The 11848-nt window shown below is 39.7% G+C and overlaps 1 protein-coding gene and 1 long non-coding RNA gene across 8 annotated transcripts in view; one reads left to right on the top strand and one right to left on the bottom strand.

The window, feature by feature from the left end:
• The window catches only part of CNTN4 (contactin 4), a 359621-nt gene that overhangs the window by 287384 nt on the left and 60389 nt on the right, over positions 1-11848 (top strand). For all 3 annotated transcript variants that reach the window (XM_032784171.2, XM_032784172.2, XM_032784170.2), the window contains exon 12: positions 3152-3279. In XM_032784171.2, the coding sequence (XP_032640062.1) occupies positions 3152-3279 (128 nt within the window). The remainder of the gene's footprint in view (positions 1-3151; positions 3280-11848) is intronic.
• The window catches only part of LOC142047859 (uncharacterized), a 76415-nt gene that overhangs the window by 25703 nt on the left and 38864 nt on the right, over positions 1-11848 (bottom strand). The window contains exons 3-4 of one of the 5 annotated variants that reach the window (XR_012657118.1): positions 1708-1868; positions 1054-1144 (exon numbers count right to left, since the gene is read on the bottom strand). The exons of 3 other annotated variants lie outside the window; for them this stretch is intronic. This is a non-coding gene — a long non-coding RNA (uncharacterized LOC142047859). The remainder of the gene's footprint in view (positions 1-1053; positions 1145-1707; positions 1869-11848) is intronic. One more of the 5 variants, XR_012657121.1, reaches the window with a different exon arrangement.

Here is an 11848-nt window from a genome sequence, read left to right as displayed (position 1 = left end):
GGCCAGGTTAGGTTGAGGGAGGGGGAATGTATGCTCTGGTTGGAGAATACTTTTTGTTCTTGCATTTGTTGTTTATGTCGATTTGAATTTTTAACGCATGTCCCGGGCATCTTCAGCTTTCAGAAAAATGCTTTTAGGTCTGTTCTTAAGACTTTAAGTGAATAAAAGCACCGAGTGTTTCCTTTGAAACAGCTGGTGCTGGCCTCTGCTGGATTTAGGATACTGCACAAGATGGACCATTGGTCTGATCCACTAGGGCAATCTCTATGTTCCAATATGCAGTTCATATCACGCGTACATTGATACGTGGCAGTATACGGGTAAAGACAAGTAACAACATCAGTCTCCTCTAATTATTGGGGAAGTAGCACCAAATTTAATATGAGCCACTAGATTTCTGCAACAAAGTAAAAATATTGAAGCTAACTGCAATGACCTGATGCAAATCCCTAAATTATTCAAACTGCACACACCAATGAAACACACACAGTGTATTCTCTAGCCTGCCAAGTACCACTTGGGCCACCCATAGCTCCTGCCAAGGAGCCTCCATATGATGGCACAGCTACCATTGTGGATGCATCGTGCAGCAAGCTCAGAATCTCTGCCGCTGCGTTAGCCAGCTCCATGTATTGACAGTGGATATGTCAGGCAGTGTCTGTCTCCTCATTGTGCATGTTGACAAAGCACACAAGTGGCACAAGGGCTGGACTAGCACTGGCTCTTGCAACTGAAACATCTCCTTGGTCAGAACAGTGATTGTTCCAACTCTGCATGCGACTGAGAAGGTTCCATAAATGACTCAGACAGATGTGCTTTGACCTCACCTTGAGCCCCGTGGAAGAAATATTTCCCAATATTTCACCTGGGAAGGGACCAGATGAATATGAACACATGATAAATGGCAAGAAACTCACATTTGTAGATAACATGACAGAAGGTTTGATGATGACGCAAATGGTGGCTTATAGTTAAAAATACAGGACTTTTCTGCTGCTTTTTAACACAACTGTCCTTTTCCTTAAACATGTGCACCTCTGTTCTTTTCCTTACTTTTAATATCTAGTTTTGCTGATGTACATTCATCTCCTCCAATGGCAACTCCTCAGTCTTCCTCCAAAAAATGTCTCAGTTGCTCCATGCACTGGGGGTTATCGTGAATCAGAAATTGAACATGAGTCAAAAATGTGATGCAGTCAATAAAAAGGCTAATGTCATTCTGGGGTGTATTAGCAGGAATATCGTGTGTAAGACATGGGAGGTAATTGCCCCACTCTACTCAGCACTGGTGAGGCTTCCGCTGGAGTATTATCTAATTTCGGTTGCCACACTTTAAGAAAGATATGGACAAATTGGAGAGTCCAGAGAAAAGCAACAACAATGATAAAAGGTTTAGAAAAGTTGACCTGTAAGGAAAGATTTTTTAAAAAATGGGTATGTTTTGAAAAAAGAAAATTGAGGAAGGAATTAAGTCTTCAAATAAAGAGGATAGTGATCAGTTGTTCTCCATCTCTCTTGAAGATAGGACAAGAAGTAACTGGCTTAGTCTGCAGCAAGGGAAATTTGGGTTGGATATTAGGAAAGACTTTCTAACTATAAGGATATTTAATCTTCCAAGGGAAATTATGGAATCCCCATCCATTCAGGTTTTTAAGAGCAGGTTAAAGAAATACCTGTCACAGGTAATCTAGGTTTACTTGTTCTTACCTCAGCACAGGGGGCAGGACTAGATGACCTCTTGAGGTCCCTTCCAGCCCTACATTTCTTGATTCTATGGTCATATGTTGTACAAGGAAAAAGTTAATTCAGCTCTGAGAATTCCTCTTAATTTCTATTGGCTCACAACGTGAAGAATATTTCAGAAGTTTCTTAACAAACAGAGAAAGGGAAAAGAACATGTTGCTAAAGAGAATCAATAGTGTTGGTCTGAGATTTCCCCTGGAAAGGGTTTGGAGAGAGTGAAACTCTCAGGAACCTCCAAACCCGGCATTTGCTGGGTCTTGACAGATTTACCACACCATGGAAAGCTGGTTATATTTGAACAGATAAAATGTCAGCTCCATAACATGAGGGTGGATGCCGGGTGTTGGGAGAGTTAACGGCACAGATAGGCTTCGATGAGGATTACATGAGCATTATCACAGAAGCGTAAGTAAGGCACTCATTCGGAAAGTGAATCGCTTTAGTGGAAGCTGGGCTGTGATAACTCCACAGCATGTGAGAAAGTGCCAAGTTGACGATTGGGCTTTAGCATGCTGAATTAGATGTAAGCCAGACAGCACCCAAGCATGCGTACATGCCACTCTAATGTATAGGGATCAACATCCTAGGCACTTTTTGGTGTTCCCATTTATGTACATAGCCTGTGATGCAGGGAATTTCAGCAGTAGGAATGGAGATATTCTGTGTCCTTACTGAGACTTGCAGCAGTGAAAAAGAAAATGATTAGCACAGAAAAAAAGTAAAATGACACTGTAAGATGAACAAGCCCTTAAAGTCAGTCCTGGCCTAAATCTAACAGAGTATATCAAAGAGAATGGACCAAGTATCTATTCCCCCCATGCTATATGTTAACATTCAGTTATCCAGCTTCCCCCTGCAGTGCAAGCAAGTTATAACACAGCATGAAATTTCCGGAATTCTATTGCAAAGGAGAGAAAGTTTACAGGACTTCTCAAACCATGATTGTATAGGCCAGTGCTGTCAGGCATGCCATGGAATGACTGCAATTAAAACATCCAGATGCTAGGTGTTCAGTAAGCAGAACATTTTGTACCCTTATTTTAGAAGCCACAAAGTGTCTAACAGAAAAATCAAAGAAAGCACGTCTAAATTTTGTAAGAACTTGGTTTTGCAGTATTAAGTAATTGACTAGGTTTTTAGGTGTAGCATGTGCACCGCCTATTGCAAGAGTTGTTCTGTTGAGCACTGACTATGTAGATTCACATAAAACCTACACATGCTGCAATTAAAGTTGCCCTCAGGTAAAGACACGGAAAACACATGTAAATGATGCATGCAACATTTATGAATTGGGCCCTCTGTAACTGGCAATAGACTATGTACTGTTCAAAATGAAAATAATTGATACAAACTCAAAATAATTTTATGCTATCTTAAAAAAACCCTTCATGCCTGATTGTCTTTCCAGAATCAATATTATGGATGATGGAAGCCTCCGAATTGTCAATGTCACTAAGGCAGATGCTGGAAGTTATTCCTGTATAGCAACAAACCATTTTGGTACAGCTAGCAGCACTGGAAGTTTGGTGGTGAAAGGTAACAACAGCCTTTATTACACATCACTGATATCTCCATCTTACTCTTAATCGCTAATAAAGAAGAAGCCACACATGTTCCACGCTTTTTAATTTCTCTGATCCTGAGTGGTACTGAATCCCAGCAGCTCCCAGTGAAGTCACTGGGAGCTGTTGCCACACATCCCCTTCTGCTGAAAGGCTCTATGGAGTATACAGAGATTGCTGATTCTCAAATATCAAAGCTTACCTAATGCCGTTAAGTATCACTGAGGCCAAAGATATGTTAACAGTAAAATCTGTCTGATGTCTTGAATAATATTTATAGCAAGATGGTACTATGTTTTGTAATATATATAAGATTAAACTGAATAAAATATAGGAACATAAGAATTGCTGCACTGGATCAGATGAATGGTCCATTAAGTCCACTGTCCTGTCTCTGACAGTCACCAGCATTAGACCCTTCAGAAGAAGTTGCCTCCCTAATGACTAATTATGAACAGTTAGGCACTATGGCCCTGATCCAGCAAAGTTTTTGAATTACATGTTTAACTTGAAATCCATTAAATTCAAAATATCCATGGAGGAATTTTTTTTTTACCCTAAGCAGTTAATGGCTAGTTTGTCCTTTAAAAATGTTTTTCTAATCTAATGCATCTGCAGATGTCTAATCCTTCTAAAATTCCTAGTAAACTCTTAATATATGCAGGTTTACAAAATAATATGCAACTTTTTCCCTTGCAATACATTTTTTTATTTTTCAAAATATAATCAGTATGTGATTTAACACTATTTAATAATTTTTACCACTGGGTAATATTCTTTATACATTTCATGAATCCCAAGTGTATGCCCAGAAATTCTCTCTCAACAATTTTTTTTTAAAAGTAAACGTAAAATGTTTGACCAAGGATTTAAAGTTCAAATCTGTTAAATGCATTGACAGTGACAAATGTTTTAAAGTTATGCACTGTTATGAGAAGTTGCGTGTCTGATGAATTATTATAGGCAACAGGCATATAGATTATTACACTGATAAACACTCTCCATCTCTCTCTTATTTGTGGAAAATGCTGTGTTGGATAACAGATCAGGAGAGATTGATTTATTATTTTGTAATCAATCACAGAGCTCTAATGCTGTCAGTTTTAATTCTCCCATATATTGGCACTGATGGACAATATTGGTTTAGACGTTCTTCCTATCAATTATTTCTATAGTATACAGAGACTTCTTTAAAATCCTTTAAATGCGAGTTTAAATGGGCGCTTTTTATAATCAGAGTTTAAGCAATGAATCTCAGGACAGCTGGCCCTGAGAAACACAGTGATCCTCCATGACGCTTTACCTGCTACAAACCTGTGTGTGTGTGAGATGCAACACCAGCACATTTATGGAGCAAAATCTTCCCTAAAATACTGAAAGTGCACGTGTGTCTGAGGACAGGAACTGTCCCAATTATATTATTAAATCCTCTCTCTCTCTCTAATTTTACATGCTTCTCTTTATCTTAGAAAAAGTTTTTAAGCATATTGGGGCAATCCTTAGCTGGTGTAAATTAGCGTGGCTTCAGTGAAGTCAATGGAGCTTCATGGAATAACACTAGCTGACGATCTGGCCCTTTGTGTTTTGTGCTGGATTACCCCGACTCTCTGCCCTTGGGATCTCTGGTTGTGCAGTGTAACATCCTGTCACTTCTGCAATACCATCTCAAAATTTAGCAGTCCTTTCCCAGGTAGAACTTCCATTGATGAGACTGGTACATGTGTAGGAATTGAAGGGTCAGTCCCTACAGTAAGACAACATTGGGTAAATACACCTGCATAATACATATTTCTTTTCTTTCGTGCATGTACCTTTGTGCAATTTTTATTTTAAAATTAAGCCTATAGGGGGACTATATTATGTCTTAGAAATAAATTGGACTTAACGTAGTCACTTCCCATTTGTGCAGCTTATACAGCATGTGCCTCAGCAGATATTAGTTTCTTTGAACAGAAAGTCCCTAAGGTTAGCAGTAGGTCTGTGTTTAAGATGACTCTCGCTGCCAGAGTCATCTTAAACATTAATCCCTGTTATCCTCAAGCAGAGGCATAACAAATAAGTGTGAGTGAAATTCTGGAAGTTCTTGAGAACAGGACAGCAGGAAAAGTCTTGCCCAAGGTTCTGAGTACCTCCTGTAAGGGGCAGAAGGCTTTGTGCCCCACCACTGAAGTCAGCAGGAGCTTTGGACTTCAGCAGGCACAGGAGGTCATGCTGAGTGACCGCTGCTCCTATTGATTTTAGTAGAAGCTGAGGGTGCTCAGCCCCTTGTAGATTTGGATCTCAATAGTCTCTCCTCAGGGAAAAACCTACTTGTGGATCCTTTGTAAATTAAGGTACTAATTTAAATACGTTGTTATTGCATGGAAAATATAAACAACAGAATATAACAACCGACTTTATTGACACAGAAGGATACAGTTCTTAAGCCCTCTATGTTAGTACAAGAAAGCAGATAGGCTAGGAATGTGACTGAGTGGTGCAATGGCCCTTCCATGGACTTTGATGAAGTTGCACTCACTTATGTCAGCGGTGAAATTGACTCTTGGCTCGGATCTTGAAGATGGAAGCACCAAATGAGTGTGAATCCCAATGTGTGAACCCTCATTTGTGGACATCTCAAAGCCACCATACAACTTGACACAACTAACCCTGGTTGTCAGTCTCAGGTCAGGAGAGGACCAGGGCTAGACTGGAGAATTTGTCAGGCATTAGGTGCAGTGGTGGCTATATGTGAGAACAACGCTTACTCAAAGCATAGCCAGATCAAGTAAGACACAGAATTTTCATGGGGGCCAGTCCAAGACTCTGGATTAAACTCTCCCAGGAACAAAGGACTGTCATAAATCTCACTGTGTCTGCTCTAAATGCAAGGTTCATTTCTTGGACTTTGCCTTCTCTAACAAAAAAATGTTGCCCCTTTTCAACCAAAGCACCTGGTCAAAGTTCAGGGCCCTAAAGATGTTTCAGTTTGAAGCAGAAATTGATGGAAGTCTGATATTTTCTTTGATGCAGTTTTGGTTATTTATAAGGAAGGTACAAAGTCCTGTGTCTCTGAATGCAGAAAGAACCAAGAACAAACCTTATTTTACAGTGCCACACTAGAACTTAGCTTTGTCCATGGTCACACTGTGCTTACAGGCTCCTGCTTGGCTTTCTTGCCTCTTCTGTCTCTGTTCTTGTCTGGTCTCAGTTTGTGTGTGATACTTTTTCCCTCTTCTCTACCCCCAAACATCCCCACCCAAAACAATAGTCAGCCAAAAGCTCCTGAGTGGGTTCACACATGTCTTTTGTCTGACACACAGGGCCGGCTCCAGGTTTTTTCCCACCCCAAGCAACCAAAAAAAAGGAGAGGGCCCCCGCGGAAGAAAAAAAAGGGAATCCCACCCCTTGATAAGGACTGCCCCAAGCACAAGCTTGGAACGCTGGTGCCTAGAGCTGGCCTGCTGGCACAGGGGCCTATGCTAACAGTTATGTTAATTGAAGGGTGGTTTCACACCTATCCATCTCAGTGGGGTTTTCATTCAACCCATAACAATAAGGAGCAACATGTATAGTTATCAAAGACAACTAAAACCCCTACCAAAACAAGATACTCCACTGTACATGCTTCACCCCCTGGGAAGCAGATAAGAGAACAACCCATGACAGATGTCAGTCACGTTGCTCAATACTAGAAGGTGCCCAAAGTCTATGGTAATGAGAGTGGTATTAGAACTAGCGCTGCTGGTGGCGCTCCCGCATTCCCTGGCTTGAACTGGTTTTCATGGTGTACCGGGCTTCCAGTTTGGTTCAGTGGCTCTCAGCAGCCCCACTATACAAATTGTTCCAGTACTCCTGCCTCTATAGATACAGAAATACACTTTCCTCACCTTTGTGTGAATTGTAACATACTGTTTTAAATAATAACAATTGAGAGCTCTGTGTCTGAGGACAAATTTGATTTTAGTCAACCCTAATGAGGGGTTACATAGGTGTAAATGGAGGCAGAATTTGCCCCTAAGTTATGTCTACACTGCAGCTGCACACATACCTACCAGCATGGGTAGACACACACAAGCTGGCATGCTGAAACTAGCAGTGTGGCTGCAGCGGCATATGCTGTCGCTTAGGCTAGCCACCCAAGTTCAAACCCACTCAACCCTCTGGGTACATACTTGATGGATAGCCCAAGCCACCTGCCATGGCCATACTGCTATTTTTAGCATGAGCTAGCAGAGCTAGCACGTGTCTGCCTGCCTGCCTGCCTGCGCTGGGAAGCACGCTCCCAGCTGGTGTCCAGACAAACCTTTAGGAACTGATTCTGATCTCACTTGATGTAAATCAAAACTAACTCTATTGAAGTGAAGAGGGTTACCCGGATGTAAAACCAGCATAAGTAAGATGAGACCTATACCCTGGGTCTTTAGTTTAAATACAATTGATACAGGGTCTGATTTTCAGAAATGCTAAGACCCACATCTCCAGTTGAAGTCAGGTGTGCCTTCACAAATCAGGCCCTGACTGTACATTCATAAAAGGTTTATATTTAAAAATATTACTTTGTTTAGCTGATGCTGTTGAAAAATAGTAATTTTGTAATTTAAGAATTATCTAATTCTTCCTTATTTTTATTATTATTATTATTTATTATTTATTAGAGGCAGCCTGTTTGCTACTTACTGCAAGAGTATAGATTACATCTGGTCATTCTTTATTGGTCACATGGTTTAAGTATCACTTCACATTGTGTTAAGGTTATAAGAGATTAGCAAGTATTATTTTTTCATCTTCAATGCTCACTAGGAACTTGATCCCATTAAAATTAATAGGACCTACACATATGTGTGAAGCGGAAAATATACCCCGAGGTCTGAGACATGGATATTAACAGTGAGCACAATTTTAGAATCTAGTCCACAAAAAGTATAAAAGCACATAAAACTGTTCTGAACTCTAAATGACTGTGTAAAGTAATGTATTTTACATTGAAATATCTGAGTTTTTATGATTTAAGTAACATGTACTAGGGTGAAATATTTCTGAATGTCATATTTTAATTCAATGTTGTGGTCTACAAAAGGACTAATTTATCAGCTGATGTGTTCTCTGACCTTAAAATATGTTTTTTTATTCTTTTTGATCTCATCATATGTCATTGATTAAAAACAGTGAAGGTCATACATCAGAAGACATCTTTTCTAACCTTTCTATGTTCTTCCATTAACAATAAGCATTTCTCCTTTTTTAATCCTATTGCCCTCTTTCCCCCTCCCCCACCAATTTGAAGAGGAATGTCAATAGTGTCACATATAGGGTGAGCAAGGATGGAGGATTTGGCGAGGGGGGAGGAAGGAGAAGAAGGATAATATCTGTTACACCAGATACAGGGAGGCTTAAAATAATCTCTGGCAAACAACCAGAGAGATGAATAAATATTCGTATTATGCATGAGTAGATGTCTTAAAAATATAACATTCTGACAGGTGCCCATAGGGCTGTTTATTAACATGCCATTGTCAGAAATTCTGAACTTCAGTGGTTTTCCAAACTGATCAGAATACATTTTTGGTTTGTTCTGTTAGTTCTAAGTGAACACTGTCCTGGCCTTTGAGACCCAAATTCTTGCAAACCTTGCATGTATGGTTTGACCTTTACATTAAAAAGCAGGGATTGCAACTTTACAGATAGGGAACAATTCAGCAGATATTATTAGGAGGTGTGTAGAACACGGGTTGTGTTTACATGCAGCATATACATATTCATTTTCAGTCATTTTTCCATTTTCTCTGTACCTGAGGCTAAATGTTCCAATTCTTCCATGACATAAAAAGACTTCGTACTGAAGTGTTTACATGACAAATAGAGTAAACAGTGTTAGGCATATACTGTTGAATGCTGGCTTATTTGTACTTTAATGTAGTCACATAAGTGGCTTTTTATAGTGGCAGCTCTGAGCTGCTGGAGGACTAATTCAGATTTTAATGGCAATGCTGAATACATTAACTATAGAGAGACTCTGGGAAAGGGAGCTTCTTTAGTTACTACAGTAGCAACGTATTTCCAACCAGGTAGCTCCCCTGTGCACCACAACTGCCAATCCTGACTCCTGTCTTCTGCCTCTTTCAACTCCACATTCTCAGAGTGGGCTCTCGCAGCCTGCTGGAATGGTTCCCCCAAGCCTTGCATTGTCAATGGCTAAGGGAGAACCAGCTTCCTTCATCTTCCCTGATATGTTATTTTGTGTCTTATTTACGTGCACGAGTCAGATACCATTTGCTTGCAGAACGGCTTAATTACCAACAGTTCCCTTCTCACTTGGATAGCAATGACTAATACACAAATGAAGTTTCTCTGGCACTCAGGGGTTCAGGAGGGAGCCCATGCAAACAAGCTAATAATGACATTAACACAAATGATCTTGCTACTGCACCCTTCTCAAAATAAAATAATCCTTCCAATACAGCTTGGTGCCTGTGAGTTACACTAAATACTTACATGAGTTTGTGGCAAAATTACTTTGACGTACATGATCCTCTTAATATGATTTAGTCCTGTAGCTTTGGAAAAATGGAATGATCATATCAGTTCTTAACACTCAAACTATGTAAACAGGTTCAGTGTATACCTGTTTTGGTATAACCCTCAGAAACTGTTTTATATAATACAAAGTCTGAAACAATATTGGTTTAATTGTTCAGCCAAGTTTAGTAGTATATAGCTTCACAGCAGAGGCCTTTGCACTACCCTAACAGGAAATAGTTATGCTGCAAGTATTATTGCTCTAATGGTTCGTAAACTGTGATTACATTGGAGAGATGGGGACATGTTCCTCACTGCACTGCACCTCACTGCACTGCACCTTGTCCTACGCAGTGTATGTAAAACACTGCACATTCCGAATGGTAATGATTTGCATCCACTTTGCCCTGATGTAAATAGCTAGATGAAGTTCAGGACAAGACAGAATCTATGGGATTTGTAAGTAACAGTCTGGTGGGAGTGGCTTTATCACTTTCTGGTGTCCTATATCACAGTAAGTAGGGATAGAGTCAGTATGTTTTGTTGATTGATTTTTCTGCTCTCCAGAGCAGATTATAACAATGGTTCCAGTACTTACATGCAACTAGGGCAAGGACAAGTTTTAATTACATTATTTACCTGTTTCATTTTGGGAGTTGGTTTCCAGCTACCGTTGTGCCAGGATTCAAAGCAGCGAATGGCTTAGCAGATTTAAACAGTTCTTTACTTTTATTTTTGTTTGTGTCTCAGACTAGCTTGCATCCATCTCATATTGTCTGCTTTGGTTTTCAGCTGTTTACCTCCACACAGGAGTAATGAGCAAAGATATTGCCAGTAGGTGTATTCCCACCCTGGAATAGACTGAGATAGAGTCTTTGCTAACAGCCTTGGCTCTCTCCAGCAGCTCAGGTTTGGAATCTTTTCTCCCACTCCCAGCGAGAATGTTACTTTGTGGATACACTGATTTAAAGAGTTGTTTTTAAAAATCCTGTGGTTTGGCAAAATTCAGCAAATTCCTCTGAGAAATATTTACCTCCTTTGTCTGAGAGCTTTTCAGGGATTCCATATCTGACAATTCATGGATTATTGTAATTAATTATTGTAATACCTTTGATAATGTTCAGGCTTGTAGTTCAAAGAGTCTTGGATTAATCAGTAGTGATACAGGCTTTATTGTCCCACATAAACCACATCCCTGGTCTGGAATGGTCTTGCAGACATTAACTTGCAATCTATGACTCTTGTATTTCACATACACCTTTTGTTTGGACACTTTAAAATAAGTGGTCAACTTGCTGCCATATGCCAGTCCAAGACAAAGTGTCCTTCCCTCGTGTTTTGTATTATACCCATAGAACCTATGTGGATTTACACTATTGTATCTTGTTTTAGTGGATGTGAAATAACTATTTTCTCACCTTCAAAAATTAAGATTATGCCATCCAAGATAGAGCTGAAAAGAACTTAACTGTCTTGTTCTAAAACTTTGCTGCACTAGAAAAACACTGCTGTCTAATGTCTGATCATCTAGCCAATATTGCATGTTTCAGAAGTTTTGTTCTGAAAGTGATTGGTGCTGGAGAATTCAGAGTTTCTTCAAGTGATTTAATTTTTCTATAATAGAGTGACTGAGCCAATACTAATGATCACACTTGCAATCAGATGGAATTGCTTTTCTGCTTGTGCATAATGCTCTTCAGATTGGTCTGAGAGACTTTGTTACATTCAGTAGTAGCCAGCCTTTCTGAGGCTCGAGTACACCAAGGCCATTCATATAAGCATCTGTTTGGCCCAGTCGACTTTTAAAATAAAAATGCAGGAAAACACTTTGGAGCACGTTGGGTTGCGAAAAGGTCCATCATATTATGGGAAGCAGTGTCATATTCTTTATCTTAAATGGAATTCATTGACTTGTTTTAGTATGGCCATAGGGGTGCATTAATTTCAAACAGTTTGGTGCAAACTTTACCAGCTACAGTAGTTAACTTAGAGAACGTAATGTAACTCTGCTCCTTTATGTGGTTGTTTCATGTTCTTTACTGGAA

The sequence above is a fragment of the Chelonoidis abingdonii genome, chromosome 17 (assembly GCF_003597395.2).
Source record: "Chelonoidis abingdonii isolate Lonesome George chromosome 17, CheloAbing_2.0, whole genome shotgun sequence".
In the NCBI taxonomy this organism is placed as follows: domain Eukaryota; kingdom Metazoa; phylum Chordata; order Testudines; family Testudinidae; genus Chelonoidis; species Chelonoidis abingdonii.
Note: the sequence above shows the minus strand (reverse complement) of the source record. Positions and strands in the feature narration are given on the sequence as shown.